Consider the following 16,438-nt stretch of genomic DNA (forward strand, 5'->3'; position numbering starts at 1 on the left):
TTGGTCATTTGTGCCTATAACCTATCTACCTGTCTCTGTCTAATATTTCAAGCCTCCTTTCTCCTGAGGTTGCTTCATATTTTCTGTCATCAGCAAATTCACCAGTTCTACAGTAACATTAGTGCCAAGCTCATTTACAAAAGCACTTTACCAGATCTGCAGTGATGCTTATCACTCCCCTGGTAACTGCCCTCCAGCCTGACAGCCCTGCTGCTCTTACACGAGGTCCTTAAGGGGTTTATACCTTGTGCAAAATCACCTCTCCTTTTCTTAAGATCTTTCCATGTGGCACCGTATGAAATATGCAGTGTAAGTCCAGAGAGGTGAGATTCACCCCATTTCCTTCACTAAGCAAAAGGCTTGCAGCTTGCCTTACCCAAGAAAGATAAATGGGTTTGATAAACGCATTTCATCTCATGCCATTTACCTCCCTCTCTTTTGCTAGCCTTTCCTTCACCACTTTTTTTCTGAATCTGTCCTTACACTATTAAGCTGAAACCTTCATGCCTCTTCTTGCCCAAATCAGTTTACTTCTGTACAGGTTTGCTGTACTCCTGTCCCTGACTGAGGGACCTGTTAAAGACATCAGGCCAGTTCTTCCAGAGCTCTGGCATGTGGATTAGCCCGTTCCTCTGCCTTCAGCGCAGGAAGCAGCCCTGAGATTTGCTTCTGCCCTGGCCACAAACATTACCATACCCCCATCCTATTATCCCTCACATCTGCAGCCACATGATTAACATCCTCAGCAAAAGTTAAAGCAAAGTGTGAGTTCAGGTTTTGCACATACCCAATGCATATTAACCTCTATCCCCTATAATTTTTTCTTCCTCCTGTTTTCTTCACCCATATGCAACAAGGAAAACCTTTTCCCCATTTTTTATTAATGTCCTTTAAAAGACAAAACTCTGACTCCCTTTTAAGACATAGCTTTTATACCAAATTGGTTCTTTTGCTTTTTAAAATGATTCCTTGTAATGACTGTTCATTCTCAGTAGCATTTCTGAGGTATAAATCCGTTCAACTGCAGCATCTATCTCCAAGCTTTTCGCCTTGCCTGGGTTTTATCTCCAGTGAGGTTAACTAGTTTTATCCCCTATCCTGCAGTCTCATCACAGTGAAATTTAGACATGTAAATCCCCAAGCTCCTAAGGAAACCTGACTATATGGATTAGTTCCTGTTACATATTTAAATACACCCCTTGGAACTCGGAAGCTGTATCAGTCACGCCTGCCTTCAGAAATGGGATATAATGTGATATAAATGGGATACTGTTTATGACTAAAAAACCTGCAGCATCTCAAGTCTTGGAAAAAAATTGACCAATGTGGATTTTCATTACGGTTTTAGGGTAAAAATAAGTAGCTTGGTGGTAGAACAGAAGTAGTTGGTCTTTTTTTTTTTTTAACCTTATAAATATAACTGCGCCAGTCACCTTTTGTGGTAAACGCTAACAAGGTGTTTTACCTCACTGGGGCCAAGAGACTCAGTCAAGATCTTTTCCTGACCACTGAGGTCTAAATGTTGATGTGCTTTTCTTCACCCCATTTCACATCTGCTTTTTTCTCCACCTCTCCTCTTCCTCCTTCTGACTTTCTTCCCAGAAAAGAGGACACTGTCCCTAAGTCTTACCACTGGACTGAAGCCAAAGAAGTGTCAGCATACAAGGACCTGACATTTTCAGCTCTGTTGCTGCAAGGCACAAAGGTTTGGCACCCAGTGTCTCCCACAGCCCAGCCCGCTGAGCTGGCAAGAGTGTAACATCTCCTGATCTCCTGGCAGGTGTCTGAAGGTATATCCAGGCTCCTCGGCAAGCTGGACCACCTGGTCTGGAGAGAGCCAGTGCTGCTGCACCTTCCCTGTAGCCAGAGCCAGTGGGAGAACAGCAGTGTGGCTGCAGTGCTGATACAGGGAAAACCACCTCTGCTCCTCAGCAGTGTCCCCCAGGGTGTTGAATTGTCCCATTGAGGAAGGTCCCTGTGGTCTTCCCGTGTGCGTATGGCCAGTGGGCTGGAGGGATTGTGCTGGAGATGGGGCTGCAGTGGCCGTGCCCAGCCCAGGGCCATCACACCTTTCCCTCCAGGCCGTGCAGGTCACTGGCTGCACTCACCCAGCCCACAGCATGCCAAGGTAAGCTGGACTGCAGCCTCGGGCACAAGAGATCCCCACGACAGCCCCTCAGCCGTGTGCACAGGGCTCCTGGGGAGTGGAACAGAGCTGGGGAACAGTGAGTGCTGCTCCCAGCCAGGGGTCTCCAGGGCACTGCCCAGGCCGTGCTGATGCTCCAGGTGGGCTGCGTGCTTCCCCTACCTGTGCCCACCCCAAGGAGCTGGCCTGGCACTTTCTCTGCAGGAGAAGGTGGGGTGTGTCTTCTCGGTGGGGCATGAGCCACAGAGTCAGCACTTCGGGGCTGGGTTCCCACCTCTGACGCCGACTTACTGCATGACCTAAGGCAAGTCACTTAGCTGCTTTCCTGCGTTTCCTGACTCTGCTAAACGCCAGGGATAATAAGTAACTTTGTGTGAGTGCTACGAAGCTTTGAAATCTTTAGATGAAAAGGTGCTGCATAATTGCAAAGCATTTTTAATAATGCTAATCATTCGCTTCGTTCTGCATTGCCAGTCTCAGGCTGCAGCAGCCTCCAGCAGGCAGCCAGGGAGCATCAGGCCTTGCTCAAGTGCAGCGTTTTCCTGAGTTTGTTTCCTTTTTTATCTCATGCTGGGCCAAACAGGAATCTGAGCTCAGCCCAGGACCTGACAGAAAGCTGCAAACTCCGAACAGCGCCTGGGCCTTGGAGGCAGGAGGTTTCTGGAAAGCAGGGGTATTTTGGGGGAAGGGATTTAAACAGCTGTGTTGACAACACAGACAATAGGGATCTGATTCAGGCTGAGGGGGGCTACGTGAAAGGCGGCACGACGCTGAAATTAAAGCAACAGTCAAGAGCAATGAGAGGGAAGAAAGGAGGATTACTTGGGTTGAAATGCTCCTGGTTTGGAAGCAGCCACCGCTACGTGTCCCAGGAGATGCCCAGCTGGCACCAGCCTCCTCTGCATCCCAGAGAGCCTTTATCCTTTTAAATGCATTCCGCCAGGGATGCAGAGGCTTCTGGGGCAGAGTGCTTGAGTGTGAACATTAATCCAGAGGATTACAAAGGCAGCGTTTTTGTGAAGCACTGCAGATAGAAAAAGATGAGGTTCTCTTCTTTAGTTAGGCCTGCAGAGCCTAACTGCAATATGTTTAACTGCAATATTATTTTTATTTGACTCACAAAAATGACAGTAGCTAGTGATGCCTGCAGCTCACTGCAGTCTAATACCTCCTCTTCCAAAGAGAGGAGACTGCTGGTAACTCCTGTGATTTTATCACAGTTTATATGCTTTGGGGATTATATCCTAAAATCCCAGCTCCTTGAAACAAGGGAATTTTACCTTTCATTTATAAACAAAGTATGGCCCTAGCCCTCAAGGTTTTGTGGATGAAAGATTTGAAACCATGAAACTAGTACAACCTAAAAGATAAAAAACCTGGGAGGTGAATTAAGAGATCCTAAAGTTTGTGGGCTAATAAAAAAAAAAAGTTAAGAAAAGAAATAGTCGGCAAACAACTTTGTCTTGGGAAACGGGGCAAGGCTTGGGCTGACTCCTGGATTTTTGGGACTTGGAGTTGCCAATATGCCTTTGAACTCTGCAGCCATTCATAAATCCTTACATAACAACAGCAGCCACAACGCACTGGAGCTCTAGAAATGCTGACATGAGGAAAGTGGTGGGAAAAGATTATTTTAGCAACGTATGACAACTCACCTTGAAGCATTACCTGAAGCCTCAAGAACCCATATCCCTTTGGAAAAGGAGCCTCTTTCTGCTCTGGGAACTCATTTTGCACTGTAGTAAACCTTTTGTAGGCAAAGAAGAATTCAAAGGCTCCACAAGATCACAGAAGGGCATTGAAAGAGGTTGAATTCATGACTCAGTCAGTTCCATTTCAGGAAAGTAATAATTCTTCATTTCAGTGGGTGGTCTTTGCCGAAAGCCTCCAGGACCAAATAAGAGCAAATGTGAGCTTCAAAACCCTCATAAGCATCACTCTGCTTTATCTTGTCTGCATCTTCAGGCTTGTTCACACAATCACAAGCAATTAAGACACCACAGTGGCTCTAGTTGGGGTACCAGCTGACCCACCCCAACTCACTGCTCACACCTTCCAGCTCCTGCTGAGCCAAAATCCACTCTCTTAGACCACCTGCATGGTGCTTTCAGCAAATAGAATCTACTTCCCACTTTGCCTGGCTGACAAGAAGTGATTAATTAAAGTGAGCTCATGCTATTCCTTGCTGTGGTGTGAACATACCCTAAGTGCAGAGAGATGGAGCAGCTCCTGGAAGCAACATACTCCAACAATATTTCTGAGTGTTTTCTTCTGTTTTGTTTTTTTTTTTTTTCCTTTCATCAGACTGACAGAGCCCAGTGCTTCCTCACACTGCTCACATCTGCTGCTATTTTAAACGGATATTTAACTTACCTTAGTGCTCAAGTAGTTTTCAATTCAACCAGACTCTCACTGCTGGTTCTAAGATCAGACTGCACAGACGGGGTTTGGGAAGAGATGTGCTGATGGCTGAACTACAGCAGCAGCTTGTGAATCAGCACCTATCTCTGCAGGAAGAGAAAAGCAGAGGAGCATGTAACTCACAGCCACTGAACACACAGTCACAGGGACATCAGCCTGCTGATATCTTGGAAGATTAATATCTAGCATATCCATCCTGCCTGCCTGAATTAATCTTTCCCAGTTGGAGTCAGGCACCGGAGTAGCTCAACTGGAGTACTGCTGACCCCACTAGCACCAGGACAGACCTGGGCTATTCTTGCTGTTGGTCTCAGTGTTTTCTTCTCACTCTATTATTGAGCACACCTGTTTAAGATCTCCCTTCTTTCCAGAGACCCTGCAGATGGTGGCTATGGCCCTGTGGCACTGACACCAGTCCCTGTGAATGTCTTGGTGCAGCCATGTCTTGGCAAGCTTGTCACCTACAGAGTGTTGTGGGAGGTGACAGTGAACAAAGTAACAGGTTAGAAACTCAACTTGGGCACACCAAAACAACTTTACTTGTGACTGTAATGGTGAAGCATGTCCCGTTGCCAGCTGCTCAGTGCTGAAGTCCATGCAAGGCAGCACAAGCCTTGTTCATACAAACACACACCCACCCACCCTCCAACGTGCCCACACCTTGGGAGCCAGAACTTCTACAATGCACTAACAGTACCGCTGTGAAACTGGTTTTTACATCTGTCAGCAATGACACAAACAGGCAAAATCTTCCTAGTTCTCCACCACAGGTGTGCAAAACACAGTGTGGCTACACCCCGTGAGCCCAAGGTGAAAATGTGCTGCCAAGAACACCTTGCTATCTACCAATGATAAACCAGCTGCAAAGCAAAAGCAGCCCAGCCAGAGAAGAAACCCACAAATAAAACAGGCTTCCTGTGTTTTCTAAAGACACCAAGGCAGTGTTTAAGGAAGGTGGAACTAATATGTGTGTCCTCAAACAAGGCTCAGGAACAAGGGGAGGACAGGTTTTAAACAAGAGCCTTTGTTTCTAAGGCACAAGGAAGAATTTGAGATGAGAAAGCTGCCTCCCGACCCAGGGCTGTGCTGCTGATTTTTACTGTGTTACCTTGAGGAGTAGTGTCCAAGACTATGCCCGGCAATTATTTAAACATTTAATAGGCTAAATTCAGCATGCCCTATGCAGCTTTCTAGTTCACAAAAAGCTTTTGGACGTGCCCACTCATTTAGATGATCCAGTTAATTAAAAATTGATGTTTGCTCCTATTTCAGTTTAAAGGAAGCTAGTTCAGGTAGTTGAGTGCTGCTCCTGACAGACAGCCCTTTAACAGGCCTGATGTGAACTGAGAGAGCTGCTGGCTTTGAGTATCTGACTAGAAATCTCACCCTGCAGAAGGCTGATGCAATTATAGGCAGATCAGCCTGTAGAAAACCATCTTCACAGGGTGGAAGATGGATCCTGGTGGCCCCACTGCTCCCCTGCCTGCTCCCACACCCCTGTGACACCAACCAGGGCCCTACTGACCCTCACAAGGGGACAGGTAGGAAGGAATAAATGGAAGCTATCTTTGCTTTTTTCACTTCTGCATCTGGAGAGTGAGGTTCTCATGGTGCTGTGAGTATATCAGGCTAGTACAAGACTGTTCCATAAAGATAGGGGCCAGACTGCCAGTGCTGTAAGGCACCATAACTCTGCTGAAGGCAAGGAAAGGGGAGGTGAGGCATGGCAGGAGAGCTGGGAAGCTGACCACCAGGTCAGTAAGACCAGCTCAGGCCCTGCAATGACAATCACAGAGTATTCTGAGTTGGAAGGGATCCACAAGGATCATCAAGTCCAACTCTTGGAGGATCCCAAAATTCACACCATGTGCTTTTTGTCTAAATGCTGCTTGAACTCTGGCAGGCTTGGTGCTGTGACCAATTCCCTGGGGACCCTGTTCCAGAGCCCAAACACCCTCTAGGTGAAGAACCTTTTCCTAATATCCAGCCTAAACTTCCCGTGACACAACTTCAGGGCATTGAATGCGATCTTTGTGGGTACTTCTTTTGCGTTTCACTGCTGCATTACCCAGTTCCACTAAGATGTTTTAAGGAGAATCCCTGTCTCTTGTCAAGTCCCTCTCTTGTCCCCAACCAGGGGAACTTTCCCAACACAAATACATACCACATGCTCTCATGGCCTCGTGCTGCAGCATTGCATCAGAGAGCAAAGCACATGAGGAGAGCTTGACCTACTGGCATAGATCCATGGAGTCTGGTGGAGTTGGATGTAGGAAAGGAAGCCAAGGCAAACCTGTTCTCTGGGGCTGCCCTCACTGCCACCTGCACAAACACAGCAGAGTCCCAGGGCACTGGAATAGCAGGAGGGGGGCTGCTCCACACAGTGCCTGTCAGCCCAGCTGATGTGCCAGGACAGAATCCCCCAGCCAAGCCACATCAGCTTGGCCCAAAGCAGGCAGCACCATCCCCAGCTCCCTGCATGCCCCTGTTCTCCGTCCTGTTCAGCTTCCCACACAGGGCTCCTGCTCTGGGACAGCCTTGACTTGCCCTGCTGTTTTACAGCCTGGCTGTCCAAGTGAGGTCAGTCACAGCCTTGTGTCAAAAAACCAAGCTGATTTTTTGTTCACCTGTGAAGTTTTCCAGACCCAGGTTCCCTTTTCTACCAAGAATATTAAGCGTGACAAAACCTGGACTTGAAACATTGTGTTTTGACCGCCACAGTTTGGAATTTTTTTTTTTTTTTTGTTATGGATATATGATTTCATTTGCCTGATTTCTGAAGCAAGAGATTCACAGATCCAATGAGATGTGAATCACATGAACAAAGGTTTCAATACATCCAGGACAGAAGAACTGAAACCATTTGTGCTTAAAATATACGTATGTGCCTCACCTGCAAAACAGCTATTTAAAGGACACTGATTTTACAAGCTGCAGTCAGAAAACTGACTGCCAGCATTTCTACTGATTTCCTCAGCCATTCAGCGGGGCATACAGGACCCATTTCCCTCCCAAAGAGGGAGGTGGGAGATGTAGTTCATGCTTTGATAGTGCCCCATGCCCTGCCTTGCACATGGAACCAGACATTGCCTTGTCTCAGTTTTCTTCCCCGTGTTTTCCACATTCATCAAATCTGGTAGTAAAGCCTCCCCTCAGCATTTGTCCTCATTGCATTTTTGATATATTTAATACAAGAATGTCTTTACGTCACCCTGGCTGAGGCCGAATATTTCCTCCCAGGAGCTCCAGCTGGTGGCAGTGGTGGTGAGCCAGGGAGAAGGCCAGAGTGGGAAAGGTCCTTGTGTAGCCAGGGTGGCACTGGAGAGAACACTGCTGAAAAGAAGAAAAATCAGGAAAGGCAGAGGGAGAGCACAAAGGAAACAGAGTAACTGGGCAAACTTAAGGGACTTAGGTTGAGATGACACCGAGAAAGTTCCTGGCTGGGAAAGATTTTACGTGATGCTTTCAGAAGGCTGAGAGGACAACCTGGACGGAGACAGCAAAAAGCCAGTGGGAACAGACAGGTTGCCCAGTCCATTTGGAAATAAACAGAAAAAGGGAAGTAAGGACATATCTAGAGGGAGAGGAGTGGGTAATAACAATTAATCATAATTACAGAGTGAAGTGCTGAGATGTGCTCACTTCAACTTCAGCGCCAGCTGATGGCAATCACTCACACTGTACAGCGGGAGTTCCCTGGCAAGAACCACGAACCACAACTTGTAAAAATCATATTTAAAAGCAAACCTTTTGTGCCCCTGCTTCATTCTTACTCCTTAAACTATCTTTCATTCATTTTGATTTTTAATAGATCCCCTGGGAAGCTAGAAGCATGTTGTTTCTGGGACAATCGCCCACCAATATATATGCTTTATAATTATCTTTATTAAAATCTTTCTTCTTAAGAAACACAAACTGAAACACTTTGCAACCAGTTACACAGATCAGTTAATATTGGTGACAGTTCCTACATAATTAAACATGTACTAACAAATTTCAACTGTTTACAAACCAAAACTTAAATTAACAAGATTATGTAAGCTCAATAAATAATACATCTGGTCCAGTTCAAGTACAATTCAACAAATCACAGCCTTAATCCTTAGATAATAGAAAAAAAAAACAACCCTGAATATAACCAGCCTAACACTAATTTAGTGTTAAAGCCAATGTGAAAATTTGTCTGATCTAATGGGGCAAGTGTTTAATTCTTTTACATTTTCTTCAAAGAAAGTAGGTTGCAGATTGACATTAAAGACTATTTGAGATCAATACAGATTTCACAGAGATGAAAAACATAGTCCCTCTTATAAAAGTGCATTCTTTGGTTGAGATGTATTGAAATGGTTTTGATATATTAAGGAAGCTCCTTTTTAAATACCAGTAAGTGTTTGGCTAGACCTGAGCCTGCTTTGTGCTATATATATATATGTACATATATATATAAATAAACAGCGTGGATTATAGTGATGATGAATTATGCTAACTAAAAAAATTCAAGATTTTAAATAAAATAAACCAAAAGAAACAACACATTTTTACACAAGCTGAGGAAGGTAAGGGGCTGCCTACAGCAGAAGTCTTCCTCAGCAGAATAGGTAGTAGAGAGAAGTTGAGGAGTGCCTGTCAGCATTGCATGATGGCTTGTTGGAGAGGGAAGGAGATTATATCTGAGTTCTCAAAGTGCATCGGGCTGAAAACTGATCATGGGCATCATTAAGAGCTAATTGAGCCTTGGGATTGCTTTCAGCTGTTGAGGTTTAGGGGAGAAAGGACCTTCTCAGAAGGGGAAGTGCCCATTTGGCTGTTCCCAGGATTTTGCAGATGGCTGTTTTGTCAGGACAGAGCCCAAAGGGATGGGATGTCCAAACCACCTCTACAAATGTCTGGCTCTGATCACGTCTGCGGGGCTGGGCTCTGCACCTGCACTGCTCACCTGAGTCATCTCCCTCCAGAAGAGGAAACTGCACAGGGCAGAGATGCCATCTAGAGCTGCCTCCTTCCTCGGTGGCAAGCAAGGGCCTGTAGCTGTGACCCACACGAGGTATCTGGAGCCAGGACATTTCCTACTGAGCCTTGGCCACGACTCCACCTCTGGAGATTGAAACTTAAGTGGCTGAGGACTGAAGGATACCAAGACCCACTGTATCCAGACAGGATTTTGCACTCTTAATGCAACTGTCCAGGTAAAAGAAGGAGGTTAATGCAGGCTGTGAATAAAGGGAGTGAACCTGGTTCAGAAGCAGAGGAGGGGGAAAGTAGTTTGAATCATCTCCTGTAAATCCAAAAATAAGCCCCTGGGTAAACACTTATTTTAATTATTCTTCTGCTGCCAGTCAAAATCTCATGGTTACCTGCTGCTTTCCCTGCCTGCCTGTATCCACCTGTTGTCTGTTTTTAGAAAGTGTGATTTAAAGCTCTTTGGCCTGGGAAAGTCTTTGTTGTGGATTTGTGCCTTGCCTGTAATAAAGGCAGTGGACCTGTAGCTTCTGCTGCACTACAAATAAAGAATAATAACAGTGATACTTTTCTCATTTGAGGTTACCTGGGGATAAAGTTGCTGGAGGCATATGACTTTGATATTCAGTCAGCTATGTCTCACATCCAATTAAGCTAACCACATGGTCTAACAAGCTCCCATTAGGCTGGTGAGAGCCCTAGTTTGATAGCAGGGTTAGCTTCAAAGATTTGATGCTTGCATTTGTAGTGATTTCCTTCCCTTGTGTTCAGTTTGTGCTGAAGGGCATGAAGGGAACTTCATATTCAGATGATACATGACCAGCTAGAGAGCTGCACTTTAGAAGACAATTGCACAATCTTTACTGCCATTTTCATCATCTTACAGCCTGCAATACAAGCTCTTGTCCTAACAGCCCTGTGCTCAAGTTTCACTGCAATGTGAAAAACAAACAGTCAAAGGAAAACCCAGCCCTTGAAGGAAAAATACCTGGTTTGCAATATTGGCAGTTTTTTCCCCTCTCCATAGGGGGAAAAAAACCAACCCCCCAAAACAAAACAAAAATAAACAAAAAACAACCACCAAAAGAACCCACCCAAACCTAGCTGTTTTAAATGACAGATGGACACAAGTCTTAACATACTTCAAGCCTGGACAAAGGAGGATTTAGGCTGTAATGTTTTTAATTTCCCCTTGTCATTTGGTAGGCTCTGTCTGAAATCTGGGATGCAAAGAATCCCTCAGCTTGCAAGAAGCAGGAATTCCAACTATGAAATCTAAACCTACCTCTGGTAAAAATGAGTGGAAAGCACAGGCCACGGAATGGAATAGGGCTTCAGGCAACATCTCTGAGAGACACTGCCTTGCTACAGGGTACTTCAGAGAACAAGCACAGCTGCTGGCACAAGACATAATGGAACAAATACTTTGGTGGAAGCAGTTTTGGCAATTTAGCCACTTTGCAATATTGTGCAACATCCTTGTCATTTTTAGGGATAGCTAGAACCTTCTGGGAAACTGCTTCCTCTGCACAACATCTAAACAGGACATCCAGTACCAGCTATTTTTACAGAACATACTGTGATGGATATTAGAGTCAGGCAAAGAATGGAAATGCCTGCAAATCCCCATCTGCCCAGATTGCACAGGGCATTTATAAACTCTGGGATCAATCCTGGCAATGGTTTGCATGCGTATTCACTTTAGTACACAAAGCGCTATTGAAATGAACCAGAAACTTGTACAGTGCATTTCAAAGGGACTTTGCAAAATACTAAGCAACAACTGTGCAGAAACAATAGGTCATAATAATGCCAGAGCTGCTGGTGCATCCTGTGTTCTCAGTGCAGCACTCTGAGCCATCAGTTGTTGTATTCACCTTAAAAAATTCAGGGAAATAAAATACAAAAACAATATTAGAAATCTGGCATACTTCCATAAAAACCAGGAAAGTTCAACGTTGCCAAGCTGAGGAAAAGCAAGCTTTAAAGAAAACAAAAAGACCCCAAAAGCAAGGATCTTGAATAAAATGTCTAAAAGAGACATGGTCCAAACATGTGGCACTTTAAAAAGCCTCTCATGAGAGTTTCAAGTCTGTAAGACTCAAAGTTGGCACCCTTTAGAATTATCACAAAGAAGTTTCAAACACACCGGTCCCTGGAGAACACCCTGACCACACCATGGAAAATGCTGAAACCAGAGCAGGCTGGCTGTCAGCACGTGCATTTGAACTGCTCCTGGTGTGCTGGGTTCAGGCTGTGAGGTCCCTGGGACAGACTGTGGCTCCCCCAGAATTCGCGTAACACCAGCAGTGACAGTCAGTGCTTGACAACACAAACATTTTGTCATTTCACCAAGCTCTAAGACATGGAGGTGGGTGCTGATGGGGTTTACTTTATGCCATCTACTCACTAGTTTTAGCAAAATGGCTTTAGATACATTATACAAATCCTACTTCTCACTGGGGCAATAAGTGAAATGGCTGAAGATATTTTAAGCAACATTAAAACCTATAAATAGTCACATCTCCTTTCCTTCCAGCGTCCACTGGAGGATGCTGAGTGCTTCTAAGTACTCCACCTGACCTGATGTGTTACATCAGAACTAAAACTTTAAGAATCCCTGAGAATTCTGATTTAATCTAGGAAACCACTCCCAGCACACAGAGTGTGAGAAAGAATTGCTCCACTTCTAACAGATATGCCAGCATTGCTTCACCGTGGGAAACAGTTTCAGGCATTTTGGTTTTTAATGGCACTCTGGGCATAGATGCATGGAACGTGCTCTTTATTTCCCCTCCTCTGTACAGTGCAAATTGACAGTTATATCATAGAAATAACATTAAAAAAAATAAAAGTATCAGCATTCACTCATTACAGCTCTTCCAGTTCATCTGCATCATAGTTTTTTCTTTGCAAAGTGAGGAACGATGCCAGTGTCATCCTGAGGCAGAGGGCTGCCCTCTTCCTTCATTTTCAGGCTCTCTTCTGCAAGCTGGGATAGATACTTCTGCAATCACATAAAGAAACCAAAGCACTGTTACCAAAACTGAAAATATTCAACATGGGATCCTTTATGCCTCTTCAGAGCTCTAGCTCTTCTAGCATCTCAAAAAGAATGAAAGTACACAGAAGCCCCATTTTGGTGAAAACTCAAGCCAAAAAAATGGCTGTCAGGCAAACTCTCTGAATACATGCAGAGCCTCAGAAGTTCAGAGGTTTACTGTGTGCCAGGGGGGAAACTGGTGACAGAACCAGGAGGACTCTACTCCCCATCAGTATGTGTAACCAGAGCTCACCTTTTCTCTACTTCCCTGTGCTACAGGGCAGGAACTAATTCCACTGAGTCAACCGAATTCTGCTAGGAAAGTACTCGTGTGTCAGAACATAGATGTGATTTCAGAGTCTCAATTTAAAGTTTATATATTATATTTTCAACATGTCCAGTTCAGAGATATACCTTTTGTACGAGAACATTTTGTTTTAAGGAAATAATCACATTTAGTAATAATTAACACAATTTAACAGTTTGGCTAGGGTATTTACATTTATTGTGTTTCTCTAAGATAAAGCCTTTCACTGCTTTGGATATTCAGTGAGATTTAAAAGAACAGACATGGCCAGTGAGGCTTTCAGCCTTTTGGCAGTGCTCTTAGTTGGCAGAGCTGTACACAAAATGGATGATGAATGGGTCTGGGTCTCAAAATAGTGCTCAAACTATTTATTCGAGGTCCGCAAACATAGAAATGGATGGAAAGAAACTTCTTCAGCAGCAGCTAGTACAGAGACACCAGGGAAATTCCAACATGATAATGTAGAGGTATTCTTATTAATTACATTACATATATTACACGCGAGAATAACTGACCCACACATTATAAGAATCATAAAACTCATTTTCTAGCTATTACTCATTTTCATTAATTTTGAACAGATCCTTTCACATCACTGCAAAATTTTCTCTACTTGAACGATTGCCCCAGAGTACAGTTTACTCTTTGGCATCCATGGGGAAGAGATTAAATGAGAAATGGATGTAAAAGTACTAAGGGCTGTGTTAGAATTGCCACATTCTCCCAGGTAAATACAAGTTTTGACTACAAGAGATTCATCTGAAAGGGACTCAGCAATGGTAATGAATGGACATACCATGACAAAGTGGCAACTGCACCCTTGTTACCCTGAATAGAGAGATTGGGCTGTGGAAATTACACAACCCTCAGTCTCGATCTCTGGGTGCAAAATTCCACGTGGCAAAAAGCCAGAGTAAATGTTACAGTAATATACAGAGATATAAGGACCATAAAGTCTGGGAGACATGTTCTGTACACCGTGAACTGAAATAAATCACTAACACTTGCCCCTGGATCAGATAACCCAAGCTTTTGGGGCTTTTAATGAGCACCGACCAAAATAAGACTGAGTTTTATCCACTACCTTTAGCTGATGTTGCCAGTTATCATGAGTACCACAAACACCAGATTTGAAGTTTGCAGATTCAGATTAATATATACCAAAATGGTAGTCAAGCAAAAAATGTGATTTTTTTAAATTTAAATACAAGTTTTGACAAATACTGCATAAAGCTAGCGGAAAACGGGATGAAATGCTGCACTGAGTTGCCAAGGTAGCTTCCACCAGATAAATGGTGACAGCTTTCTGTAGCTGGAGGTAGTGGAGGAAGGGATGGCAAAAATATGGATTTTTTGGACATGGGAATTGCAGTCCATCTGTAAACACAAATGTCACGGAAAATAATTTATTATGATGAGGAGAATTAAAAATTACAAAAAGTCTGTGATACTGACAAAGAAACAGCTGATTTTTTTATAGTGATTGATGTTATTCGAAGGGCATCATAGATGAAGTTGACTATTTTACTTCAAGACAAAACTGTCATGCTATAAACAAGGCTTTTGGAAGAAAATTGGCAAAAAAGCTGCTCAGTTTCGCATTCAAATCCAAACACTGAACATATATTTTGGATGTGGCCCAAGGAGATCACAAGAGACAAGAAGTAGCAAGTCAGCTATAAAAGAGTCAAAGCTGTGACACAGTTTGGGACACTGTTGTTGTCACTGGATGATGGCATTTGGCATTCAGGAAGGAGAACAGGAACACTGCAGCAGCACTCCCATAGCTCCACTACAGTCAATCCCTAAGTCCTGGATTGGTGGATACATTTGTTAACTTGCATCATCACCGCAGAAGACTCATTCCTTGCAGAATGCATAAATGAGCATTATGGCGACTAAAAGGGTTTCAGCAACACAGAACAGTGATCTGAAAATTGCTAAGTTTCCACTTGGGCAGGCAAAAGTTGGACGAGACATTTACTTCCTGTATTTAGTAAGATAAGAGGTATGGCTCGACAGAACAGCCTGTTTTTATTACTGCAGTTGGCAGATTTAATTTTAACAGCTTTTATAGTCTTTGTTCTTTTATCTCAAGTCAATGATAGATATCTGCCAGAGTACTTATGGGAAATGTCTTAATAGGGAGAAAAGGAGGCTATTTTCACACTAAGTCAGTTTTAGTTGGGCCTGCTTCGTATGACTTTAACAAAATAAGTTAGAAAATTAAAAAAAAAAAAATTAAAAAATCCCTCTTCTTCCCATGGAACCAGTTTCCAGGGTCACGGTCAGGAGTTACAATTTGTCTTTAGTATGAGTTTCTTAGGGACAGACTTGCATGGGATGCACAGCCTGCAGAGTGGTGCCACCTCTGGTGAATCTGTCTGGGGTTTTTTGTATGAAGCAAAACAGGAATGCAAACTGGGCACCTGTTTTCCATGCTTGCACTTGGAGGGTCCAGCAAGCATCAAAGCTCTGTAGGAAGCCTTTGGAAGCCAGAGGTCTTTGTATGATTACAGCTATGGAACTTCAGGAAAGCCAAGAAGAAAATTCTCCCAGAGAAATTACTTGACTGTGAGTGTCACTAGAAAAGTCGATGGCCTACTAGTCAGCTAAGGAAAGAGAGCTGTTACTTGAACAGAAGCAGAGTTACTGCATTTACTGTGGGCAGAGGGAAGGAACAGAGAAAGGAGGAGCAGCTCTGCTTTGCTCTGCCATGACTTCTTCCAAGAGTATGAGAATGCCATCACAAGTGTGTGTGCAGTGTACACAGCCTGCTCAGGGGCAGGGACTGGGGCTGGGAGCCAAGGCCATCCTCTCCGAGGAGCCCTGAGCACAGGGCAGGTAATGCTCAGGCTGTTGTGACTGATTCTATCGATGGTGCATCTCAAAAGCGACAAAGGCGGGGCTTTGATTGAACTGCAGGCACACGTGGTCTCCCTGTGCTGTTATCAACTGCTGACATGTTTTTGTTACATTCTTACAGAGCAACAAGCTCTGACATGCTCCTGCATATCCTGATGGGAATTACTCAGCAGTGGTGCTCTGTACACAGGGAGGGGATTTCAGCAGGTCACAGGAAATGCCTCTCAGAGTCTGCGTGTCACAGAGAGCTGCGAGCTGAAACACGCTGAGAAACCCACACAAACACAGAAATGGGTCCGGCTACATTATCAGACAAATGCCATGTCTAATGCTCCTGCCATTAAGATGTACTAAGGCTGCTGCTGGGGTCATTCCCAGTGACAGAAACATCTGGGACCCTCTGAAACAGAGAATTAAAGATCTGAGTTGCATTCTGTGCTAGTGACAAGGACCAAATGTAGATGAGAAAATCAAATTATCACCTGGCCTCATTTTACCAGATCCAGAAGTTAATTTCAAGGATCTGAGAGTAAGAAAATACCATGCTAATGATTGGAACTACTGAAAAGTTTGCTTACCTGAATTTCATTTCATGTGAATTCTGTCCACACAATAAAAATGAATTTTTTATTGCATCATCTACTTTACACACAAACTACCCTGTGAGCTTGTTGTTAGGTAGCTTCAGGTGTGTTTT

The 16,438-nt window shown here is 44.1% G+C and overlaps 1 protein-coding gene across 4 annotated transcripts in view; it reads right to left on the reverse strand.

Annotated features, from left to right (window-relative positions):
* Window positions 1-12,294: 12,294 nt before the first annotated feature.
* RBM20 (RNA binding motif protein 20) overlaps window positions 12,295-16,438 on the reverse strand; it is a 99,372-nt gene continuing 95,228 nt past the window's right edge. For all 4 annotated transcript variants that reach the window (XM_066323598.1, XM_066323599.1, XM_066323597.1 and 1 more), the window contains one exon: window positions 12,295-12,533. In XM_066323598.1, the coding sequence (XP_066179695.1) occupies window positions 12,423-12,533 (111 nt within the window). In that variant the 3' untranslated portion in view covers window positions 12,295-12,422. The remainder of the gene's footprint in view (window positions 12,534-16,438) is intronic.

The sequence above is a fragment of the Sylvia atricapilla genome, chromosome 8, assembly GCF_009819655.1.
Source record: "Sylvia atricapilla isolate bSylAtr1 chromosome 8, bSylAtr1.pri, whole genome shotgun sequence".
Lineage (NCBI taxonomy): Eukaryota > Metazoa > Chordata > Aves > Passeriformes > Sylviidae > Sylvia > Sylvia atricapilla.